The sequence below is a fragment of the Stigmatopora nigra genome, chromosome 10 (genome assembly GCF_051989575.1).
Source record: "Stigmatopora nigra isolate UIUO_SnigA chromosome 10, RoL_Snig_1.1, whole genome shotgun sequence".
NCBI lineage: Eukaryota > Metazoa > Chordata > Actinopteri > Syngnathiformes > Syngnathidae > Stigmatopora > Stigmatopora nigra.
In genome coordinates, this window is record NC_135517.1 from 11,698,083 (window position 1) to 11,724,335 (window position 26,253).

The 26,253-nt window shown below is 39.5% G+C and overlaps 2 protein-coding genes across 18 annotated transcripts in view; one reads left to right on the plus strand and one right to left on the minus strand.

Moving 5' to 3' along the window:
- The window catches only part of rap1gapb (RAP1 GTPase activating protein b), a 56,458-nt gene that overhangs the window by 21,508 nt on the left and 8,697 nt on the right, over positions 1-26,253 (plus strand). For 6 of the 17 annotated variants that reach the window (XM_077725367.1, XM_077725364.1, XM_077725352.1 and 3 more), the window contains exons 3-11: positions 15,221-15,314; positions 20,869-20,916; positions 22,416-22,454; positions 22,537-22,722; positions 23,240-23,343; positions 24,991-25,069; positions 25,149-25,202; positions 25,364-25,447; positions 25,535-25,635. In XM_077725367.1, the coding sequence (XP_077581493.1) occupies positions 20,878-20,916; positions 22,416-22,454; positions 22,537-22,722; positions 23,240-23,343; positions 24,991-25,069; positions 25,149-25,202; positions 25,364-25,447; positions 25,535-25,635 (686 nt within the window). In that variant the 5' untranslated portion in view covers positions 15,221-15,314; positions 20,869-20,877. Of the gene's footprint in view, positions 1-3,594; positions 3,742-4,507; positions 4,662-15,220; positions 15,315-18,477; positions 18,589-19,708; positions 19,745-20,868; positions 20,917-22,415; positions 22,455-22,536; positions 22,723-23,239; positions 23,344-24,990; positions 25,070-25,148; positions 25,203-25,363; positions 25,448-25,534; positions 25,636-26,253 lie in introns of those variants that run through there. The other 11 variants (XM_077725356.1, XM_077725362.1, XM_077725363.1 and 8 more) reach the window with 6 other exon arrangements.
- LOC144202553 (dual specificity tyrosine-phosphorylation-regulated kinase 4-like) lies at positions 6,476-11,488 on the minus strand. The gene is made up of 13 exons (XM_077725368.1): positions 11,254-11,488; positions 10,115-10,273; positions 9,825-9,888; positions 9,578-9,750; positions 9,350-9,486; positions 9,010-9,150; positions 8,803-8,941; positions 8,048-8,117; positions 7,774-7,946; positions 7,635-7,695; positions 7,457-7,559; positions 7,315-7,391; positions 6,476-7,086 (listed from the first exon to the last, which is right to left on the minus strand). Exons 1-13 carry the CDS (start codon positions 11,308-11,310, stop codon positions 7,004-7,006), a joined length of 1,437 nt encoding a protein of 478 aa, XP_077581494.1. The 5' UTR covers positions 11,311-11,488; the 3' UTR covers positions 6,476-7,003.

Here is a 26,253-nt window from a genome sequence, read left to right on the forward strand (position 1 = left end):
TGAGCTGGGACGAGATGTCATGTCAACACTTTGTCCTTGTCTTGGAATTTTCAATCTATCTAAATCAGCCCGATGAGACCTCTCGATTCCCCTTGTATAGATTTTAAAGGACAAAAGAGGTTGAATGTTGGCTTGGCTTTGGGAAAAAAAAAAACCTATCGATGCTATCTGGACATACATTGAGTAGTCCTATTGATTTCAAATGCTATCTGTATTGTGACAGGCTGCAACTTTGGATCAGATAATAATAAGGTCGATTTCTTCAAGATGAAGTACGTGGTTCATTCTACAAGGTTATTCTTGAATGCTTGCTCCTCACAGTCATATTTTATCACCCTCAGGAGGTTATTTTTTCTAGACTTAGACTTCATATTTAAAAAAGGTTTCTTGTATGTTGCAGACAAGTCCATATTTAACTTGTGAAGGATGGGCGTGTCTCGCTCCTCACAGTGCAGCGCTGCTGATTATAATCACTGAGTCATTACATCTTGGCACCGTCGGTGCTCATTTAAAAGCTTCATATCATTCTTTCCTGTCTTTTTCTTGCTCTTCTCTTTTTTCTTCTTTAAATAATTTCATTCAAGCAAATGAGAGATTAGTGCCGCAGTTCATTTTTCTGCTAATCTGCTGGTTTTTGACTATCTTCTTTGACTGGATCCCCTTGAAAAGAAAATTGTGTGACGTAGCTGCGGGGTTCATTGACGCAAATAGGGGGGTTGGCGTCTATTAGCTGGCTGGCGTTCATTGCTACAAAAAGATTGTAGTCCTTTGAGATATGAGTTTGTAACTCAAATAGTATATTCCCCATTGAAATGATTGGAAATGGAATGAATCATTACAACTTCGTCCTTAAAACAGCCAAGTTGTTTGTTGTTTTATATATATGTATATACACACACCTGTGTGTAGTTGGGATGTTCTCCCCGTGCCTATGTGGGTTTTTTCCAGGTACTTTGGATTCCTCCCACATTCCAAAGACACGCATGGTAGGCTGATTGGACACCTGAAATTGCCCCTAGAAATGAGTTTAAGCATGAATGGTAGTTTTTCTCCTTGTGCCCTGCGATTGGCTGTCCACCCATTCAGGGTGTCCCCCGCCTCTGGCCTGAAGTCAGTTGGGATAGGCTCCAGCACCCCCATGTGACCATAGTGTAGATAAAGCAGTTCATAAAATGAGTGAGATATTATTTTAGCTACTTGTATGCTTTCTGTTTACATGTGCTGCTCCACAGCTTGTGTTTTGCACTTATTGACGAATGGTCGCTGCCAGCGGTCGATTTTTTTTTAGGTATTCATAACTGTACAAGTTGGAATCCTCAGCTTGTCTCCATCCCACTTGTGAGCGTCTGGCCAATTAATCCCTTCATTAGCTTGATTGCCATCGATGCTGCACTGTCATCGCCTTTATCGCCTCCTGCAAGGAAGAGGAGGAGGTCGTCGTCATTAAATACCGTGACATTTCTTTCCTAATTGTCATTCCGGCTGTGGAATGACGTTCATCAGCAACTGTTGGTCCCATTATGAGCCTGATGTGAGACAATTACAACGACTATGTTGTCACATACAAATATAAATGACAATCATGTCGACTATAATGTCACGATAGGTGAGAATTACTACTTATGCTAATTATGATTTATTGGGTTGGGTTCGGGTGGGTTCTCTTCAATATTTTTTTGTGGAAATCTTGTTATAGGTTACACCCTCCAATCCAATAATAGCTGGACCAATATTTTTTGGGGGCTAAGACACAGGAAGAAAGATATTAGTCAAAAAGACATAAGAACAACATTGATTAAAAGAAAAATAGAAGTGAGTTACATGATTGTCCTCCCTAACCTTCCAAATGAAATAAATGGAGCGTCAATGATGGCCCATGAAATAACTCCCTGGAAAAGCATCTTTTGTTGCGTCACTATTTTCTTTCTCCTGAAATATATTCAAATATTCTATGCATACATACATGTAGGCAACTTTTTTTTATAGCAGAATTGAAGTGAACATGGCCCGCTTATGCAGTAAAGTACTTGTCACTGTTCAACAACAAAGAGCGAGGCTAAAGAGGCGACTAATTGGGAAACCTCCGCCTCACTAGATAGTCTCTAATGGCTCCTTTGCATCTTAATATTAAAACCATTGTTCCAAGGAGAAAACAAACAAGAAAAGGGAGTATTAGTTTATTGTGGACACGGCACATGTTGTTATAATGCACCTGCTTATTCCCTACCACATATCTTCATTAGCAAAAGGACAAAAATACTTAGTAAAAACTTAAAATATAATCCAACCTGAATATTTTAAAATCTTACACACCAACCCAGTGGCTGTCAATCCTTTCACAAATTCAACAACTGTAAACAATCGTTTAGCACCCTTTAGTCTTTGATAAAGATCAGAATCCCAAATAAAGTCACCAAAAATGGATCAGGGCAGATTTTTTCTTCCTTTTCTTCAAAAATGTGAATATTATCAGATACACTTTGGTTGCCATTGGCAGAAATAAACATCCGCTCCATTTTGGCATCTGGCAGTGATCCCTGATTCTTAACCTTGCGGCTGTGAGTTGTAAAACCACAATGTTGGTGTTTCCTATTCATTCCGAAGAAGCTGCGACTGTAACATTATACCCACCAGAGGGTGAGGGAGCGCCATCAGGCTACTCGCAGCCGCCAAACTTGGCTCGCATCCCCATGTGACTTTCTTACTACTTATGCCTGCAGCCCAGCTTATTGATTGGGCTTGGCTGTCTATTCTGTTTATTTCCAGTAGCTCAGCACAAGGTAAAATCACAGAGCAAATAAAATACTTTATAGATTAGAAAAAAAGCCAGTGCTCCAAAAAATAGTATATAAAAAGGTAATGGAATTAACCAAGTTGGCAATCACAAATTGATATATTTTTTTGGGTGAATACAGTTAACATTTACCAATTATATTGAATACATATAAGAATGGAAAGGGTAGGATCTGTTATTTTCCCAAAGGAACAAATGTCCATTGTTTAATAGAGAGGATTTGCTGTAAAATGTTCATGTGGAATTATAAATCACAATACTTTGTGAGTCTTAGAAAACGGTCGGCAAACCTGAATGTAATATTCCGTGTTGTGTTCAATGCTTCTTCCTTTGTAGCACATAAAAAGCTTGGTTTAAGGTGTTATCTTATTCTTGCTTCAAAGTCTTTGTTGGTCACTATGCGGTCCATTTCCGTCAGCAGGATACTGGCTTGTAACAAGGCAAAGCGATAAAGCTTGTGTGGGTGCAGAGAGGCAGGCGGGAAGCATATTGAGCCACGATGAATAAGCACCAGCAACTTGTGTTTCCTCCCACCCAAAAATAAGATGAGCTTTGTCCTTCCATTTGTGTGTGAACATGTTACCACATTGCCACCAATGCAAGCTTAAATTATTTCAACCAATTGCTTTTTAATCTATTGAGGAGACTCTTTGGGAAAAGGGGATCCTTCTACCTGTGAAATTCTCGAGGATGCGTGCATTTTGGAGGGTGTAGAAAAATTGCAGAGCAGTGGGAGGCTCTGGAAGGCGGGCCGCGAGGGAAGGAGGGAGGGAGGGAGGAATGAATCAGAGTAAGAGGAAGGGAAGGCAAGAGGAGGATGCTCTCAGTATCATCTAAGAGAGCAAAAGACGCTCCCCTCGCTGCAGCAGGTGTTGGGCAACGGAGAAGCCGGACACAAAGAGGGCGGGTATCAACTTGAAATGATGCAGTGCTGGTCTGCTGTGGAGGTGAGCTAATTTTGAAATTAAAGGAATTCAACAGCCAGGTTAGGATAAGGTGGGGTGCTGGTCAACATCTGAACTTTTAGTGTCTTGTTTTTAGGGCTCAAAAGTACCGGAATGACGTCTACTATGAAATATTTTGCTGTACACTGATTTATGGAAATGTCCAGAAAGGGACATCTGATGTAATTTGACTATCTTTAGGCCAAATTTGTTCTCAACTGTGTTTTGTCTTAGGCCAAATTCACTCTCATCTTTGTTTTGTCTTGGAGTGTGTGTGTGTGTGTGTGTGTGTGTGTGTGTGTGTGTGTGTGTGTGTGTTTAAAGAGCAGTGCTTGGAGTCTGTTAATCATCTTTGACTGGCAACGTTTTGATTGACTACGAGTTGTAATATGACAAGCAGTAGCTGGAGAAATAATGTTTATTTGGTGTGAGGTTTTGTCAAAATTGTGGTTGCAGTTCTCTAATTGAGGGTTTAATCCCTGCTAGGTTCAGACTTTCCTCTGTGGAATTTCTAGAAGTTCGGCTTTTTTTATTTATTTTTTTAAATTTTAATACACGTTGTCAATCATGTTGACAATTTTTGATTTTTTTTCCAATTATGTTTGTGCCCTGCCATTGGCTGATAACAAATTCAGTGTGTTGTCCCCCCTACAACAAAAAGTTAGCTGGGATAGTAAGCTCCAACACTCCTGCGACCCTTGGGAGGATAAGCGGAATGGAAAATGAATGAAAGTGCCACAGAGGCTGTTGATTCTTGACAATTTTCAAAATAATTAGTATTTTTTTATAGGAACCGTGGATGTTCTGTTCAGTGACTGCATTACAGAGCAACGCCAATGTGCACAACATGTCGGAAAATCGCCGTCCATGCAAATCCCAGTTTAAAAAGGATTGGGACAGTGACATTTGTTCACAACCCGGAGGTGAGAATGGAAAATACCGGATTCTTGTCACATGCATTGACACCACAACAAAAAGCGACAGACTGTAGCAGCAGAGCGCTGACTTTGAGTAGAATTAATTTTGTGAAAATATAAGCTCTTCTAAGATGAGGAATTATTAAAATGCATGACTTAACCCAAAAGAGGAAATGACGGGTAAGATGACAATAACTAGCAGAAATGAAAATAATTCATCCCATTTGCACTTAGAGCAAAAACCCATTAAATCAAAGCCATTTGTAATTTCCTGGCTGGAAATGTAAGAATTATTTCTCATTTTTCAGTCCATTCAGTGATGATCCGACAAACATTGTTGTTAGCAGAACTTGGGCCGCTGTCAGCCCGAGAAAGCCCGTTAGCTGGCTCTAATGGACCAAGTTAGTCTATCGTTAATGGACAAGCTTACTCGAGCGTGGCGGGCATTGACGCGATGATGTCTGACTCCTCCTGCAGCGCCTGCGGCTTCCTGCCATTCGCCAAGTAAAGCGAGCGCATCCGCAGCAACGCAGCGTGCGCATTAGTCATGTTCACACTGCATGTGGCCTCGGGTTAGCCATTCGCCTCCAGTAATGTTGGATTTTTACAGATGTTACTTCATTGCAAGCCTAGAGAATAGCTTCATTCAGTTTTATTATTTTTGTTCAAAAAGTGTTCAAAACTTTTTATATGAAAAAAATAGTTCATATGAAAATATCTTCACTTTTCAGTACTGTGTTGGATCATATACTGCATTAGTTAATGAAACACGGTGCAAAATTCATTCATTTTCTGAATCGCTTATCTTTCCTCACAAGGGTCACGGGGGGTGCTAGGCCAATCGCAGGGACAGACAACAGTTCATACTCTCATGCCTATGGGCAATTTAGTGTCAACTAGCCGAGCATGCTTGTTTTTGTAATGTGGGAGGAAACTGGAGTACCCGGAGAAAACCCAGACAGGTTGGGGAGAACATGCACTCGAACGCAGATCTGTGAGGCCGCCGCACTAACCACTTGTCCGCCGTACCAACAGTTCTTCCACTTAAAATTATCGTTGCTCCGGTGAGTGCATTCTGTTCCATTACAATTTCTACTTGACAATGTATAAATGTTTAAAGTGGGGTTCAAATGAAGCAAATTATCCGCCCAATTAATTACTATAATTCCATGGCTATTCAAGCAGGTAATGGTATATTTGGCTGTGTGGAGGTGATTTATATTCCTGGAAAATTCACAGCTGCTGGAAACAAGCTCTATTATTATTATTTTTGTTCCACCCCCTCAACTTCCAGCTGAAACCCAACAGAAACCATTTCTACCATCAGCAACATTTTTCCTCACACGCCATATTAAATTTAAGATTGTCTACTTCAATCCGAAAGCTGTAAATGCTTTACAAGCAGTGCAGATTTCATTGGCACGTAGTCCACTGGTTGACCTTTTTGTCTCAGTTTGTAAATTCACAGGTCAAGGCCGCCGCAACACGCCGTCTGCCGACACCCGGGGGGAAGCTCGACCTGTCGTCCTAATTACATTTGTGTTTTAAATTCACTTTGCGGCGCGTTTAGCCTTCAACCTCCCTCCCTTCCTTCCTTTGCTCATTTGCAGCTATAGCAGGAAACCCTACGCACCATTATTGCATACAAAAGCTGGAATTCTTATCGTCGATTAATGACCCACGGGTGCTCTGTGGAAGAAGCTGCTGGCTACACAGGATTAATTATAGTTTAAAAAGGTTTGTCTGTCTTGGTAACTTTCTGCTGACGACTAGACAATCTTAAAGCAATACACTAAGCGTGAGTCTCGTAAGGCACAAAGTGCACTTTTTGTGGAAAATTGACTTTTTAATTGCTTGTGTACAAACAGCTGGGCGCCGGCCCACTCATTAAGTGAGAGTTGGACAACCCAATCACTTTCATCTGCCTATTTCTAAGATTGGGTGATTCTCAACTTTTAACAGAATTATGCAGAGGTGCAGGTGACTTACATAATATCGCAAATGAAAATGTGCTTATTCTATCTGTCTTTATGGACACACGCGCTTCTTCTTCCTGATGGCGATCAAAACCATGCTTTAGCGATGGCCTTGCAGTGGTGGCGTGAAGAGCAGCTCATTCGGATGAGACTGGACAACCCACTCAACAGGCCATGTTGAAGGTTTTTTTTTAAAAATGGTGTAAAGTACTGTATTTTTTCAAGTTGGTTGATGGCAAAATAATGCCAGACAGCAAAGGTGGTGAAAAAAAACACTATCAGGTTGAGTTTTGTCAATTTGGGCGTTGTCAAGATGTAGGAATAAGCCTGTCGTTAAATTTCCATTCCGTCTGCGCTGTTGATCTCAGGAGCTTATTTGTATTGTGGCACTGGCTGCAACATTGGCGGTGGAATCTTCTCTCTCTTGAGTAAACTGCTTATTGTCGGTCTGTTATCTGAGTAAAAGTTGTCAGAACAAAATACACCTTGTCAATAATGTTGACAACTGTAGAATACTAAACAGGCAAGTATCCTACATTGTATATATCCAGTAATGTAGTTGTAAAATCAACATCATCATTAATAATGTATACTAAGTTGCAATATTTTCAGTCCTGTAAACCCTTTTGACACTTATTCCTATTATTATCCTTACATAAGAAGTGGCATTGCAGTTTACTCACATGTATGTTTGGTGGCCTGCTTGATCCAAGGGTGTCGCATAGCTTTCTCTGGCGTGAGTCGCTTTGTTGCGTCATACCTGCTCAGCAATGGACTGTCATACAAGTGTGTACACTATTTATGGTGTATTAAGAATGAACCTACTCGAGACAACATCGAATAAAGTCCAGAAACTTTGGATTCTTGGACTTCAGTCTTGTCGACAATGGAGTCCTCGGTGGCTTCTTATCTTCAGTATCTGTGCCGTCTGGATATCAAAAGAGCATGTGGTCATGAGGTTCTTGCCCCAAATATTTGGTTAAGTCAATCTTTTAAACCTCACCAACACCGTAGTTTTTCCGACTCGCCGCAGTCATTAAGTCCATTGGTGGGAGGCCCAGGACCTAAGGAAGTCTCATAATCAAGATCCTAACAATGGCGTCAGCCCAAATCTCAATTGTTATGCGCTCCATCATATTCACCCTTGTTATACAATTGAAAGTGTCCCCTTTGTCTTTGCCTTTAAAGAGGAATAGGCCCCAGTCAAGCTCAGCCAGCGTGCAGCCGAGGCTCCACATGTCTGAGGCGGTGGTGCAACACTTGCCGAGGAGGCGCTCCGGAGCCATGTACGGTAGTGTCTGATTGGTCGGTCGACCTGTGGGAGGTTAAGATAGATTGGAACTCTCCAACGGCTTTAAAGTAAAATGTCTGCAAGTGGCGTTATTGGACTCATGTCTCACCGTCGAGTAGTCTCACCTCTCATAAAGATGCTCCCACCGAAGTCACTTACTGCTGCGTTGTTTTCCTTGTCCAATAGGATATTTTCCTTAAATGATCCAAGATTGTGATTAAAGTTACAAACTAATGATAACCAGTTTGATGTCACATTAGTCATGGTGCATTAGGTTGTTGTCCTTTGAGAATGAGTGGCCCCCCGGACTAAATCCCTGATCCATGTTATTTACATAACATTGTTGTGGTTATGCTTCATTTACTGGTTTGATCAATTACTTGTCAGTATACAGCCAAAATATGGATGATTCCTCAGTACTGGAGGCTTTTGCAATGTTTACTTTCATTTAAGACAACAGAACTATTCCAGGAGGGACAGATTCTATTTTGGAGTCATCTTGTTTATCAATAGTGGTACTTAATTGAGAACATGCTTCTTCAAGTTGCCAGAAAAACAAACAAAAATAAATTATTTGAAGATGTCCTGTTTATTCTCTTGGCAGCACCATTACGACTTAATGGCAACAACTTATTTGGGTAAAGTGGTCTATATTTAGTGTTTTCATTATCAAAAAGGCAACACTTTTTTCACTTGCCAAGTCAATGTTCCCCTTTTCATTGGACTAGTGCTGTTATTCACGACTCCTGGAGACAGTTGCAGTTGTAAAACTAGATGCAGTATTTACCAGCCTCCTTTGTCCATAAATGTGCCTCCCATATCAATACTCAATGAGCATCATGTATTTTTTTTAGACAAATTATTGCTGTTATTTCCTTACTGGTTTTAAGTCTCCATGGATGAGTTGCACATCTTTGAGCACTTTCAGACACTTGAGCACATCGATGGCATATTTTCTGATGTCGGCCTCGCCCAGTCGTCGCAGTTTGCTCTCCACAAGGGCTTTGTGAAGGTCCTTTCTTTTAAAACAACTGCATTAATTAATGTGGTCTTATAATATGAAAAGCCAGCAAAGTGTTTCACTTACTCAAATAGCTCAAAAGTAATGCAAAGATGGTTACGGAAGTAGAAGTGCTCCTTCATGTGGACCATGTTGGCTTTGTTGGTTCTGTCTAGCCGTTGTAAGGTCTTTAAATTGTCCAACTCTGTCTGTGCCATCTTTTGACCTCTGTGAAAACAGTCATGTCAATTCTCTGGTTGAAACCATGTCTAATAACTGTTGGCTACTGGCAAGTTGCCTTATTAGCAACCAAAAATCCAATTTTGTGTGGTTTTGCTGCAATGGTTCACATTATTTAGTTGAAGGGTTGATCAATAAATCTCTACAGAACAGAAAATTTCTATGCTGATATGATGGAAGTTCTTACTCAGTGGTGTTACGAAAGACCTTGATGGCGACCAGCGTCATGGTCTTGTGGTCCCTGCATTTTAGGACCTTTCCGGCCAATCCCGACCCCATCACACCCAGCACCTCAAAGCGGTAGGCCAGGTGGTCTCCAGCCCTCTGAGAAATGATCAGTTTGTTGTATTGTTCAGAAAATGTAGATGTGTACGTCTGAAATGCTGGTAAGAATTGATCGTTAGTGGTCACTCACCACTTTGTAGAATCCTTTGGAGTCGTCGAAGGACTCGCCTTCCGATGTTGTCGTAGAGTCTTTGGAGCGCCGCATTTTCTTGGCCTTTTCTCCCACATACCAAACATGGCGGTATTCCTTGATTTCGGTTTGCTCGTATGGGGTAAGGCACCGCTTGGTGTCTCGGAGAACCGCTGTTAACAATGTTGAAGTTTTTATTGGAACGCTATTGGAAAAGTTCAGTGGAGAGTTTCCCGGACGCACTTACATTCGGGAGTTCTGCAGTGAGACAAGGAAGTAACGATTCTGTTCCTGGAAGAGGTTTTGTTTATCTGCATAGAGATGCAGTTAAAGAGTTTAAGATTGACATTTATTCATCAATGTATCAATTATTAATCTTTGACCATTTAATTTGTCTGTCTGAGGTTTTGTTGCGTTGTTGTTTTGTTTGGTAGCGTTCGAGGGAAATTCAACTTTTGGGTTAATCAGGTTTGTTGCTGCAATGTGTAGCGTTTAGAAACCATGTCAACACTATATTGTTAACACTTGATTACTGACTTGTTGTGCTGGTGTTGAGATGGTTTTCTGCTGAGTCATGGGAATTTGCGGGAACCCAAGTTTGGCTTTGTTTGAGGGGAGGGAGGTCTGCCGGTGCGCTACGGTTTGGCTGTTTCTGGTTTTTAGCGGCTCCTTCTGGAATCTTTGGGTGGGAAAAATCTGGAAAATGGAAGAGAGTACAGTTAGCTCACTCAAAATTTTTATTTTACATAGAATTAGTGATTGTATATGGCCAATTGAGCCGCAGGTTTCCTACTCCTACATTAGAATGTCAGGCTGGTAGACGTATCAATTTAAATATTAATGTTATAGATCCTTGTGGTGGTGTTATTGCTTTCAGTTACCACTGTTTGGGATTTCAGTTTCTGCTGTGGTTTTGTCAAATGTGCCATTATTTCTTGTAACTTAATTCTTTCGGAGTGCTTTACTATTGTGTGCTTCTATTCTTACATTTTTTTCACAGTAGGTAAAGGTAGATCAATTGACATGTTGATAAATCACTTTCTTGAATACATATTTGGTTTCATCCTTGACAATCAAAATGATTGAACTTTTTTGATTAAAAAATGACATCCCAATGAAAAGATCATTTATATATTATTTTTAAATTATTTTGTACTCGTGATATATCTGTGCATAGACATAAAAACATTTAAAATCAGGTCTTTATGATATTGTTTATGAACAAAAATGGATAACATTTTCTGTTGATATACAAATGTCAGATGTTAGTGAATATAATCATAAACTGTCTTAAAACATTAAAATTCAGAATTCCTATTTATCACTTTAGATATAAAATATTTCACCAAACTTTAGAAATCTGAGTAACATTGTTGGAATAATACTCTTCCAGTTAACCCATTTGAGAATTCACCCACCTTGAATGATAAAATCAATATTATATTGATGGACACACCTTTTGATATTGAATCAATAGCAGTGTCACATAGTTTGGGCAAGTATTCGTTTTTTCCCCATCATATTTAAATCATGTACTTGCTTGTGTGTATATTAAATAACTGCACCATGGTCTAACTTTAAATGAGGAGTAGTATTGAATACATATTGAGTCCCTCTTTTGTGAATGTGGTGTTAGGTGTGAGATCCTTTTGGAGCAGCACGAAACTTAAGCTGACCTTTTCGAGATGCTCGTTCGTTGTCTTGTCCTTTTTTGGTGCGGCAGCAGCTAGCATCTTCCCGGCTGCCGCTTTCTAAAGTGGCGAGCATCTCTCCTTCCTCTTGATGAGCGTCCACTAAAGTCCTCGTCGTCTTTTGCACAGTCTCGGCGGCGCAGCCATCGCTTTTATCGGTAATAAAGTACCGCGTGCTCGTAAGTGCCGCATGAAAGGCGCATTTTGTTAGTCTCGTGCTCGCACGTCGATCGCGTCACGGACGTCAGCCGCGGCCAGGCCGGTTTTGAGTGACGCCAGGTATGGCATGGAGAGAGTCCTCGGGTCCCAGTTGATTGACGGTGCGCATCGCCATGGTAACAATCGCTGACAGTCAAATATATCAATATGCTGGCTTTTTTTTAAAACATTTCTCCCCACAAATATCATTGGATATTTCAAATAGACGTTCACAAAAGTCACTAAGTACTTTGGATTCACTCTGAACAGCTTTATCCTCATTAGGGGTCGCAGGGGGTGCTGGAGCCTATCCCAGCTGAGGCGTGCGACTCCCTGAATTGATGGAGACAAACAACCATTCACGCTCACATATACCTAGGGGCAATTCAGAGTGTCCAATCAGCCTACCATACATGTCTTGGGAATGTGGGAGGAAACTGGAGTACCTGGAGAAAACCCACGCAAGCCCGGGGAGAACATGCAAACTTCACACAGGTGGAGCCTCCAGGATTTTGATTCATTACTACAAACTACTGTAGCTCTAAAAATGCACCATTTTTAAATTGACCACACGGTAACTTTGGCATTCAGAAATAACTCGCCACTATGTGAGCCGACTTTCGCAAAATACATCCACCAAATATATAGGAAAAGTTAATCGTTTAGGTACAATCATACAAACATGAAATGGGGAAAAAATGCTGTATCATAATTGGAGATTTTTTTCCTCAGGCCACTAGAGAGCAGTGTCTAAATAATAATACAAATAGGGATAACAGGTATTATGTATTGTGTACTATGACTTACCAAACTCAAATTTAGGAAACACCTCCCTCCTCTTCCAGTGACTTAAATGTTATTTCATAAATTAACTCATTCTGCTATTGAGGACAATAGATGGCCACTCCATTTTGACTATGAAAAATGCTATGACTGAACTTTTTTGCTAGTCCCAATGACAAAATTGATTGTAATTCTAAAAAAAACTGACATCGACACGAACTGCTATGCACTCCGCTAATGTATTCAATTAGATAGTCGCTTCCTGGAAATATCCGTCTGCAATTTTCACCTTTTTCCCCCATTTACATTGCAAGACTTCCATTGAAGACAGGAACAGTATTTTTTTTTTTTTTGTTTACAGTTGACAATTTTTACAGATACTACAGGTGACATGAAAAGCCAATAAACATTTCCAACGCCCACTTCTTGTTTAGGATGTCATCATATTATACATGTTTTCATATTGCGCTGTTTGTATCTTTTAGGATGTTTTTTTGGTGCAGTTTAATTCATTCTGCGACATTCCATTGACTAAAACTACACTTTTCTCTATCAGAGCCAGCATTCATAACCTGCATGTTTTTCTGACGTTGAAGCGGGTTAGATTGAGTTGCTAGGTAACTGTTCAAGACGGATGCATGTGTGCGTAGCAGTGGATAATATTCCAAATGTGAAAAATAATGTCCGGATGGCTTCATTGGTCAGACACACGGCCATTGAAGATGTACGATTGAGCTGCTTGGCACCAATCATGTGTTTTTTTTTCTATCTTGGCTTTTTTTGTGCAAATTTAGAAAGCATGTTTATTTGAGAAAATTGTCCCAAAATAAAAATCCAATTACAACACAGGATGGTTGCCGTTTGGCTTCAAATGGCAATTTTAGCCCCCTTTTTAACAAAGCCTATTTAAGATAAACACCTAATTTTTGCCATTATTGTTAAATGGTGCAGAAAGAACTCACTATATTTGAGCAGATTTCAACATAAATATAACTATCTCGACTTGCCAATAAATTCATGAGACAAAAGTAGGTTTTTTTTGGCGTTAGCTGTGGAATTATTAAGTATTAAGTTAATTTAACATCATATTAAAGAGGGCTAAATCGGCGCTGAAATCCTCTTTTAACCGGGAAAGTTGTTTTTTCCCCCCATTTGCGACTATAGGGTAACTACCTGATTTCCCTCAACTTTTTAATACACAGCAATTTCCTGGTTTCATTTTCGCTACCTGCATAGAGTTGAATTAATTTGCCATCTTTGTATTTCATCACAAAAAGCTTGCATGACAATTCTCTCTTCTATTGGGTTTTTAGCACAAAAGCCCCTTGTTACAGCATCCATTTGGACTTAATGGCTGCCATCATATTCATCCAAGTAATTAGATAATTCCCTTTAGGAGTGCTTGCCACATCTGTGACGGCGTCAGAATTGTGACCAGATTTGTTTTGGTGCCGGTGGGTAATTAGTTGATGATTATGACTGTGATTTATCCATTACGGAGCCTTCAAGTTTCCTATCTTCCTCCAGCCTAGCACTTTTTAGTGTTGTGTCATTGTTGGCTAATGGAAAGACTGCATATAGTGTGGTCAAAAAGACATGGACACGGTGCTCCTTGACCCTTCACTGTTACAATTATTAGCCTATTGCTTATTATTACTCCAAGTGAATGGAATATACAGTTCTTAATCTTCCATTTTATTCCTCTTTGTCTCCGAATAGCATTTTCACATCAGGTATTGGGCTAGACCGAGAGATTAAATGTATTATGATTGGCTTGATCCCATTATCTTCCTTGTACAACAAGTGTGCTGACAGTATAAACATGCAAATGCTTACAGCCTTCAGGGTGACATTTGGGCAGCTCTGAACAGTGGATTGGGACTGGCTTTCTTCGGCAAGATTAAATCAAAAAAATTCAATTGATTATAATTATGTGCAACGGAAATGCGTCCCAATGGATGGAACATGGTGCTAGTAATAGTAATAAGGATGAAGGGAGATTTTCATTGAACCCTTTTGTGTAGCGTTCCAGTCTAATCTGTTAAAACCTCCCATTTTATCCTGGTTTTCATGTGCCAAAACAACAGAATGGTGGAAATATGAAAATCCAATTGGTTTGGTTGTTCCCTGCTGTCATTTGGAAACCCTGCCCTCTGCTGCCAGTTTGTGCACAGAATGTGCGGACAGATGGGTCGCCACATCGAGCCAGTGACTGACGTGTGAGACAAAGCGTCACGTAATATTGTTTGGGTTGCCTGTTTCAGACACCCACACTGAAACACAAGGAAAAATAAAGGAGAAGTTGGTAATCTCATTCAAAAGTTCTGCCTCCATTTGACACCGAGATCCTAAAGTTTTTGATTAAAAAAATAAAAGCAAACTTTGTGGATGTGTAGGGGGGAAAACAATCAAAATGTCCAATTGGATCCAGTTAAAAAGTGCTGTGATGCCTGTGAGTGTTTAATTTATTTCACTTGTTACCACTGGGGGATTTTTCAACTTGCTTATGAATAAAACATGAATCCAAACAGAGGGTGGTTATCTATGATGGAGTCCAAAAAAAATATGATCGTTTCCATTTCTGTGATCAAAGGCAAGAAAATCAATAATGGGGTGAGGATGCCACAGCTGGCAAATGATCAAAACATCTAGTTCCTGACCCATTAGGTCTTCTAGAACTCATGTCTGCGCTCATCACAGTCAATATGGAGCAATGTCAGTAATATTAATCAATCTGAACACCACTATAATAAATACAATGTGTTAAAATATCTCTTCTGCCCCGGGCACAAACTACTATGTGAACCACTACATAAACTAAAACCTACCGCAGAGTTCTTTTACTTCTCTGACATCCTCTGTTTCAGGTGACAATCTACTGGGCCATTTCACAGGAAATTGCAGTTTGTAGCATCTTAAGTATGACTTATCAAGACTCAAATGGTCCTAATCTTTCCTCCTCTGCTCACAGGAAGCACGATGGAAGGATCCCTCGCATTCCTGATGAAGTAGAGCGCTCACTTCAATATACCAGTCCACTGCTACCTCTTCCCGCTATCTCGCAGGTAAGAACCCGGGAGGACATTCTGGGATTTCATCAATCACAGCCAGGAAATTGAATTCACAAAAACTAACAAGCATTTTTAATGCTTTTATTAGGTTTGTTGGAATTTTTTTTGGTGCTCAGACATTTGGTGCACATATTTCTGTTTTTGCATACATAGTATTGAGTTGGTATGAGAAGAACTTCAGAGAAAAGCAGTTAATTTGTATTCATTAAACTGGCTGTTTTTTGTGGGTTACTTTTGGGGTCATTCTCCAGTTTCTGAATTATTTTTGAGGTAAAACTGTATTGTATCTAAAGATTTCTACCCCCAAAAAACTACAATTTAGACAGCAGTTTCACTTTATTTTTCAGTTTAACTTTTTATTGTTTGGAATGTTTATCACATTGCCATCAGACCAAGATAATTACCAGAAAGAAAAGGATATAAAGTGGCTAGAAACACAAAGTAGCCACCATTTTTCTTGATAGAAAAGACAGGACTATATTCTTTGATAGATACAGATAGATGAAGCCAGATGGTGATAATCAAGCACTCTTCACAGTGTGGAAATTACAAATAAATATGAATAAATGACTAAAAGCATGCACCTGTCAATTGTTGGCATACTAGAAATTGCACTTTCTAAAGTGTAAGCTCTTGAAAATGTCGGTAAACATAATCATGGATTTAATAGTATTAATTCATATCCTGACAGCTGTTTTGGGAACAGCAAAACCATTTTACCCGCAGCTCTTGAGCATCATGGTTATGTAAATATGAAATGTAACAATAAATTGTCTTCTTTCAGCAGGAAAGAAAATAATCTGCATTTCTTTTTTATTCTTTAGTAATCTGGATGTATATTATTGTCTTAATGTTCAAAAACATTCTTTAAAAAGAACTTTTTTTTGTCTTTCCATAAGTCTGTTGTTGTTTTTTTAGCTCAAATTCAGGTTTTTCTCTGAGTCATTGCCATTCTAGCCCGGAGTTATTACGTTCGGGTGAAAGATGGTGTGAATGCCCCTCACCTCAGCTCCTGTAAGCGGATTTGGCAGACACTCGTAGTGTCTGACAGGGTCTGCGCACTCTGTCAAAGACTTGGGAGACAAATATAGACATCCGGCTCTTGGAGCCAAAGTATCCCATGCATATTATTTCTGCCTTGTTCCATTAGGAATGCATCGAAATAATGACGGAAAATACTCGGGCTGTCTAGGAAGTCACTCTGATTATCCCCAATTATAATGGCACCCCGGGTAAATTGAAATCAACAAATTAAGAATTGAATGGTTTAAAAAGCAACTGGTTTGCTGTCTCTATGTGGAGGTTTATGTGGATGTCTGTGTTATGTGTGATTGCTGTTCTTAAATCCAGTCCGTCTTTTTAAATCAAAGTTTCACCGTCTAAAGCGATGAAAGGCCTTTCTGCTGCTTGCTCTTGAATAAAAACACTTTTGATCCCTAAATTGAGCTGGACCCAACAAAGACATTGTTTCTCTAAAGACACCGACACTTAAAAGGAACTCAGAGAGCTATTTAACAATAGGGTTGACATTGAGGTTTGGAAAAACCAACTTGATTTTTAAGTTTCTTTTGTCAGTTTTCACTGCAGTGGAATTACAAGACTGGTTTTAATGAACTGTTTCTGGTGGCCACCTGTTTAAGAGTTGTCCTCTGAGTCAATTAACTTGGCAAATGTAGCCCTGTGGATTCATTCAGAGCTCTACGACCATTGATTGCCTTTCTTTGATGTCTGGGTTCTATTTGACGACGAGAATAACCCTGAAAGCATCAGCGAGGTAGTGAGGGTGGAGCTGAGTCAGTCATTTCCTCGGATGCAAATTATTTGCAAGTTTTCCAAGCTGCAGACTTAATGAACTGGTGGAGCTATGTGGCTGTAGTTCATGGATATTTATGATCTTTTGTAGAATTCTTGCATGCAATGGTTTTGACGCAAGGAACTTACATTTGAATGAAGCACTGTAAAGTCAAGCTGTTTGAACACAAGTGCACTTCTCAAATTAAGATATATTTTCCTTCATTCCTTTTAGGTTAGGTTAGGTTAGGTTATAACTTTATTTCATCCCGTATTCTGGAAATTTCTTGGTTGCAGTATCAAGACGGTAGCAAGCACAGACACAGAAGACATTGTAGAACTAGGTAAAAAAACTGGAGCCACACACGGGGAGTCCACAAGGTGGGAGCTTCTGCAGACTGAAACTGGTTAATGTATTCCGCAGGGTTCAATCTTAGAGCCGTTCCTATTTGTAAACAAACAAGTTTGCATTATATTTTTCCCCTAATTTTACTATTTGTGTTAATACATACAGATTATCTCAGTTTGTGACATTAATAAGTGGGCTGGAACTCCTTCAATGGCAGCCGATGAGTTAATATTTGCACCTTTTGTCTTCCCATTGCAAAATCTCTGGTCTTGATGCATAAGTATACCTATACAGACCTACCCAGAAGTCAATAAAGTAGGATTCTGAAGGCTACATTGGCACTATGGTTAAAGCTTTTGAAATAGTAATAAAATTACATTTGAGTTGAGCCATTCCCTTTGCTAATATTCATTGAATTTGTAATTATAAAGCAAAAAGGGTGGATTGGACAGTTCCATGCAGTTTTACAAAAGGTTCCACAAGGTTTCTGAGTTTTACTGAATTAATGTGTTTTCAAACTTTTAAAAAACAAAACACTTGGGATCAGATTTAATTGAAATGAATAAATAAGTTGGAAAAAAAACACTTAGGCCTAATCAAGGTCAGCGCCAGGCGCATTTTTAAAGTGGAGCATTAAAGTGTTTTCCCACTGTGCAATTACACTTTGCATGAAATCAGCATGTAAATACTCTAACATCGGGCTAAATGAAACGATGTTTTGTTAATTAGGTTTGAGAGACACCTTTCATTTTAAGAGGTCCCCTTTGTGTTTGCTGCTGAGAGGAAGATGAATCTTCCTATACTGTGATTAAAGAAAAAGGGGAAGCGTGGATTGGTGGGTGCATGTTCTTCCTCATTTTACTCAATTTCCTGCTGTACAAATACATATGCTGTAAAAAAAGAGGAAGTAGAATCCCGTCCTCGCATTTTAACGCCAACTTCTTACGGCTGGCACGCCAACACACTCCTGCGACTCAACTTTCCCCCGTTATTTGTTTATTTTTTTCTGACTGTCAGACTCATTGCACTTGACATCTTTGCGCCAAGATGATGGCAAACACCTTCTCATACGCGCTGCTCCACAGCGCCCCTCGCAGACCTTTGCTGAAACGAAGATGTCTTAGTGATGTGAGTATCTTTTCTGCACTCGCCCACTCAAAGGTCGAAAGACACCGCTGAATCCAGATGAGACGTTTTAGATCTTGTTTCGTCCGACCTCCTGCGGGGAGAGAGCAGGTGCTTGTGGTTCATTGGTTACTGGAGCATGAGAGATTGCGAGGTGGCTTGTAGAGGTCGTCCCGAGGTCCAAAATATGGGTCGCGGGTTGACGCAAAATGTCAGCGTGGCAAAATATTAATACTTTGCCGTACAGCCTTTAATGAAACGGGAAAATATGGCACACCATCAAACAAAAACATTACAAAACATTTACTTAAATTACTTCTGAATCTGATAGGTGGATTCAATCAATGTGTTCATTTGACACTGATGGTTCTGTCTCAGTCTTATATAATCTAAAATCCATTCATACTGATGTCATTTTCCTTTATGGGCATGAACCAATGACAGGGTCTAAAAACACTAGGGGTGCATGCAGTCTGTGTGCATGTGTGTTTGACAAGCCCCTGCAATGGCCCTTAGTAAATTTAAGACGTCATGTGGAAACATCAGTCTGGCATTTCAGTCCGCTTGTGTTACATGGTGAACAAATCGGCTTGAGTACGCAACAAGCGGCGGGCCAGATGCACTCGGCTCCTAAGGTCGGAGCTAATTTAATGTGCATAAAGTGCATGCAGGCATTCGTGTTCATATATTTAAGGTGTGTGATCGTCTATGAATGTGTAGGATTGCCTTAATTATGACAAAATCATTTCACAAAAGTCATAAAACTCACCTGTATTTCGTAGTGGTTTTGTCTGCATTTCTTAGCAAGTACTATATTCTTGGTACAGAGTTATTTCACATAGTTTAACAAAATTTCCGTCATATACATTTGTCACTATGGAGTAAAGACTTTAAACTTCTTCAATGTAAACTTCGCCTATTTTAATCGATGTCAGATCAGCTTCTTCAATTACATTCTTAGAAAAGTTACTTCAAAAATGGACTGAAAAATGACTGAAAAGAATTTTCCAAACAGGCCTAAGCACCTCGAGACCATAATAAAGGTTGAGTGAAGACAAGGGCGTCATAATGTAAATACAAGTCTAAAACTGTTTTGTGTCAACTATCTCCCTCCCCAATTCAGAGCTCGGACCTGTTTGCCATGATCGAGAGGATGCAGGTACTGTAAGTGGCCATTCGCCAGCTGAACCCCGACGCTTCCGCTAGCAATAATCAAACGCCTTTCTCTGAATTTCACACCTGAATTGCAATTTATCCTTCCCTTGATGCACTAGTCTACACTTTCTGCTCTTTTAGTATTCCAAACAACCTGCAGCTCTAACATATGTATCACTGTAACTCGCAGTTTCCACTTTATGTGTATTGCCAATACCACCTTTTTGCTTTTCTTTCATATCGCAATCATGTATGAAATGCAATTAAGTGTGAAAATTCAAGTTATTTTTTTTACGCAAAACTAAATACCACAACAGGGGAACATTTTAATGTCTGTGTTGTTAATAGAAATGGTTTGAAAAGGGTTCAAATTTGTTGAGAAACCATGATTGTGTATTCCTAATGTGGGCCAGGTATGAAAGGACAGGATTACATGAAATAATACAAATATTAATAGCCAGATTTCTTTACTTTCTTACTGCCTCCGATTTTAAATCATAACCAATGACAAATGTGAGTGTTGGAGCCATGAATAGAAAACCTCTCTCGGAGAACTTGAGCATTGCATATAGTGGTTTCATATATTTTTGTTTTTTTGTTCCTCTATTCACAGCATCCTCTATTCCCTTTTTTCATATTTTCCAATGTCCAAAAAGATCAACATCAACTTTTGTTGCATTCCAAGTCCCGCTGTGGGCATTCCACACAAAGAGTTTACTGATCGGCACAGTTTTTTTTCCCTCCTTCCTACTCCCAAGACATACTCTAGGCTTTTGGGAACTATTCAGCAGAATAAGAATAGCTACAATAGAGAGAAATCCCTTCCTGGCACTTTTCAGTCCAAAGCAGCAGTTATACGTAATGACTTCTGGAGTTTGGCATTTCCCCCTTTGTTTATCTTATTTGGTAGCATCTTTTACCTCCTCTCCAGGCATTAGATTGGCTTTACGTAACGGGATCATGAGTCACAGGCAACAAAGATTAATCTGACACCTTCCTGCTACGTTTTGAATGACTGTGACATCTCTAAAAAAATGCTTCTGTTGAGCTTGTGTATTTGAAAGCTGCTTCAGTAGTCTTTTTATCACCTGTTCACTTCACATTTGATGCTCTTCATCCTGTCTGCAGGGTTGCAGGATGGACGAGCAGAGATGCCCCCTCCCTCCGCCCCTGAAAGTGAGTAACAAATCCTCCATCACTTCACTGAGCACAATACGGAAACACATCCAGGATGGATGTTATATGTAGGATGAACCTTTTCCTTTATTAGCTGTAAAATGGGCTTTTTAAGTGTGCTCACTGGCTGTAACTATACCTGACCTGCCATACTAGATAACGTTATGAATCTGGAATTCAACATTGGCTCTGCACAGGTTTTTTTTTTGTCAATGTGAAAAAGCTGAACATAAGTTGAAAACTGTCAGAAACCTCAGAGGGAAGAAATGAAACCAGAGAAGTAGGCAAATGATGGGATATATTTTTGGAATGGGAGACACAAGGTACTTCCTTTTGCCTTTTGAGGGGCTCAGGTGTTTCGATGTTTTAACATTTGACCACTAAAGGCAGAAAGTTGAAATGAAATTTCAAGTGCACTTGCAGCTAAAGGAGTGAAGCCAGAAAATAGGATTTGTACTCCCTTTTATGTGTTCCAGTAAATCTCAATCTGAAGTCGAGTGGCACTATATCCAATCAGAGGAGCAAGAACCTAAAATAGAATTCTGTGGAACTTCATGTACTAAATGAGATTTGAACCAAACCACTGGTGCTTAACAGATTTTGTAGCCAAGTCTTGAACAAACTCTGCAATCAGGGTAAACAGCTGCAAGCACCTACCTCAAAGTCATTTGTCTTTAAAAACTCCAATTAAAGTTGCTCAGGGAGTCTCCTAAGAAATGGGCTCATTTTTTTTAAACAGCATTGTATTAAATGTATATGTTCTAATTACATGATACTTAGTTGACAGAGTCTGCTGATGTCAACTTTTCATTGTTTTATTTTGTAATGGAAAGAAAAAGTGTTGTCCTATCTCCTATGATATATCATCATTATTGTTGTCGTAGTTATGGAGATACTACCTTCAGCTTTATTGACATTAAGAAATGTGGCGGCTATTTGCCAATCGTAAAACTTTATTACAAATTCTGGGAACTGGGTTCTTACATAAACATTGCGGGTGCCCTTGTAGTTTGACCTTAATCTTGCAATTAAAGATGTAGAGGGCTGGAATACAGGACTCACAAAGCCCATTGCAGTTGCACAATTTTCTTCAATCTCTCCTTGAACTTTAAAACCGACGGGCAGACATGCATTATCACCGACACCAGAATAAATGAGTAATATTGAAGATGAAACTTTACAAGTAGTGAAATGAATGTTCAGTCATGTATGCTAAAGTAAGGAATGCCTTAACTAGTTTCTCACTCATTAAAAGCATTTTTCAAATGACTCCATTGGATTCGAATGAGAGACTAGAAGCTGATTAAGGATGTCTTTGCATTAGAAAGGAAAATCTTGCATTTAGTGATCCGCATCATGTTTGCAGAGGTGAGACAAGGGACCCTGAAAAACGTCAAGCGGCATAATTGTCGAGTGCCGATGCGATGGTGCTTCGTGTAAGTTTTTGACATGAAGCATCTTTTAGTTGATTTGACTCACATTGATTTCCGTCTCTACAGACAGAAGAGGACTACATCCCTTATCCCAGCGTTCATGAGGTACGGGGAAATAAAATGCATCATTTGTCTCTGGCAAAGTCAACTGATATTTTCCTGGCTTCATCCTTATCGTCCACCACAGGTTCTTGGTCGTAGTAGCCCATTCCCACTCATCCTGCTGCCCCAGTTTGGAGGTTACTGGATTGAGGGGACCAATCACAAGCTTCGAGTGACACCGGAAGCAGAGCAACCACTATGCCCTGCCTCTTATGTCAAGCTCGAAACCAACAGTACCGCCAAGATCTACAGGAAACAGTTCATGGGCAAAGTGAGCTAACTTTATGCTATACAAATAAGAAACTTTCTCAGAATATACCAAAGTTAACGCGTCGGCATCACAGTGGGGGACCTGGGTTCAAATCCTGGTTGATCCACTTGTGTAGAGTTTGCATGTTTACCTCGGGCCTGAATGGGTTTTCTCCGGGTACTCTGGTTTCCCACCACATTCCAAAAACATGCATGGTAGGCCGATTGGCCGATTGGACTATTGCCCATTAGGTATGAGTGTGAGCGTGGATGGTTGTTTGTCTCCTTGTGCCCTGCGATTGGCTGACCACCAATTCAGAGTGTTCACCGCCTCGGGTTTGAAGTCATCTGGGATTGGCTCCAGCACCCCGGTTCAGAAAATGAGATGAGATGAACAGCACTAAATGATAATTATGTGCTCGACTTGAAATGTGATTATTCTGAAGATCCTCTCTATTTGTGATCATAGCCTCCCTCACTGAAGTATCCCTTTTCAGGTCATGCATGCATGACAAAACCTTCTGCCTGTTTTCACCCAGGAGCACTTTAATTACTACACCATGGACGCCGCCCTGGGCAACTTGGTCTTCTCATTAAAGTACGACGTCATCGGGGATCAGGAGCATCTGCGCTTGATGTTGCGGTACGTCCACTCATAGTACTTTTTAATAGCTACAACTCTGGACACGTCAATTAATCATTGCTTTTGTCGACTCTTTTATGTCTCTTCAAGACTAGAACATAAAATAATAACTGCCAAACTTGGGAAAAAAGATTGCTCAGGTGACTTGGTGTGAAATTCATCCCCCCGTGCTCAAACTTGGGTCAAAAGACATTGATAATGACACAGAGGAAACGCAGCGGTTTTGGTGTCCATTGGCCGATTCGTTTCAAAAACTCATTCTCTGGATATAATTGGTCATAAAGGGTACTGCTGCGGGGAGAATGGCCCCGTCTTGGTCTGACCAACCACAAGCTGTTAGCTGACTGTCCACATTAATTCGCCCTTCAAGAGATGGGATTTCCGGCTGCTTTTGTTGCAGGGCATTTATGAACGTTATTATGGAACTTTAATAATTTGAGGGACACTCTTCGGAGATATCATTAGTAACAAAATTATCTAGTGTCTATCTTGCTAAAGCATTAGCTAAGTGTCAGAAGCGCAATATAGTCAAACTCATTGGTATATTTCATATGGTATATATTTTATTGATCCCACAACAGGGAAATTAGGTATTCCAGTCATTCCAGAATTTGAAGACATTGTTCTTGCCATCCTTTAAATTTCAACTGATCTACACACAAAATATTAAACATGAAAAATCTAAATAAAAAGAGGAAAAAAGTACCAAAGAAATCTGCAGTATCCCTTAAAATGTTATTTTCTCTTCTCCCAACCTATGAGCTGAACAGAATAATGATTTGCAAATTACGTTATTCAGATGCAGTTTCATATTTACCTATTCAAGTCAAGCATTTCTAATTCAGGTTTAGCAATTCAGATTCAGTTTATGATTGCCAAAATATCAGCCCATACCCAACAGTTATTTTACAGTTCATTTTTTTCCACTTCTATCTCGCGTAACCGTCAGAACATTTATTTAAATCAACATATATTACAAATATTATTTGTGGAATGACAGCCTGACTTGGACTCACTCTCCACACAGTCTTTAAATGAGAAAAGTTAAATAGGTTTTAAAAAAAAAGAACCCAACACGAGCCCTTCGGCATGAGTTGTTGACTTAAATGTGACTCAACTACCACATTGTGCCCAAATAATGATCGTACTTTTGCGAACCAGCGCCCCCGCAACTCACTCATATGATGAATTCTTTTGACTTTCTACTCCACATATGAAAAAAAACGTTGCCTTTGTTTTAACGGCCTTGTAAAGTAGATGATGCAATCCTACAGTCACTCGGCCTACATCATTATTTTGTTCTTTAGTTCTAACTGAGGGAGGTGATAAATTAAGAATCATGGATTTGAATCCCACTCCATGATTTTTTTTTTGTATTTTTGTGCTGTAGAGAACTTTGTGGCCTTGATAACTTTTCATTGAATCCTGTAGAAACCATAAAATAAATTGTACTTGCTCAGTTGGTAAAACATCGTGAAATTAGGACTGCACTTGCATTTAACACAAATGTCATCCAGTTTTTAATACATATTATTATACTGACTTTTGATTTTTTTTTTTTACATCAACCTTTGATCTCATTGATGTCATTTTGACCAGACAGAAGATTATGTAATTCCATTTTAATATTTAGTCGTTAACTTTCAGCTCCAGGTTAAGAACCTACCATGATGTCATCCCCATTTCCTGCCTCACAGAGTTCCCCAATGTTGTACAAATGGCTAAGGTAAGAAAACTCATATATATATATTTAACACGAATATTTTTATATTTTCTAATCCAAATTGTTTTTTTGTTTGTTGCAGCTTGTATGTGAAGAAGTAAACGTGGATCGTTTTTATCCAGTTCTCTACCCAAAGGTAAGTCTTTTCCAAAAAGACAAGTCTTTGCATGCCAAACAGATTAGTAGGACAGATTAACAGATCTTTTAAGGTCCACAGAATATTTTACCTGTGACTCCTTAAATGTTGAGACTATGAAATAATGTCTTGTTTGATGGATTCCATCATCTCCTCCATAGGCGTCACGGCTCATTGTCACCTTTGATGAGCACGTGATCAACAACAATTTCAAGTTTGGCGTTATTTATCAAAAGTTTGGTCAGGCAAGTGCTTTTCACCATTTTTCCCCCTCAAAGAGGCCTCTCTGCTCTTAACTGGTGTTCTTGATGATCTTGTGTTGATTTTTGCAGACCACAGAGGAGGAAGTCTTTGGGAACATGGACGAAAGTCCGGCTTTCGTTGAGTTCTTGGAGTTTCTCGGCCAAAAAGTTGAGCTGCATGATTTTAAAGGGTGAGTTTAAGCTTTGTAAAGTCCGTCTTTTTCCTGTTTATGAAGCAAAACGGGTCTAGTCTAATTTTTTTTATTTGTAATTTCATTATTAAATAATCCATTTCTATTTATCTTTGGCACCATTGTCAGATGGGTGTCAAAAGCTGATTTTGAACAGATTTCATTTTAAGCAACCATCAAATTGAATGATATCTGCAAGTCCTGAGGTTGAAATTTAATGCTTACCACCGTTCAATAGCTTCTCCCACCCACGCAAATTATTGATCACTTTGCTTTGACTGCTAATGTTTATTACTCCATTAACTAAATGCAAAGACATTTAACCTCATGCTCCTTTCAAGGCTGCTAGAAAGTTCACTACTAAGTGCTGAAGGCCAAGGTGAAATACAGCAATTATCACACGTGTATCATTTCACAATATAATCTGCAAAATATGATAGTATCATCACTTCATCTGCAGTTTCCACCCAACAATAGGAGACCTTTTTGTGGCTATTTTCAGCTCTGTTTAGAGCACTTGAGCACATTACTGGCCTTTCTTTACTTTGCTATCGATTATCCATCACCTATAAATAAACCCTTAATCAAATGGAATGAAGGGCAAATGTGGGAAATTGC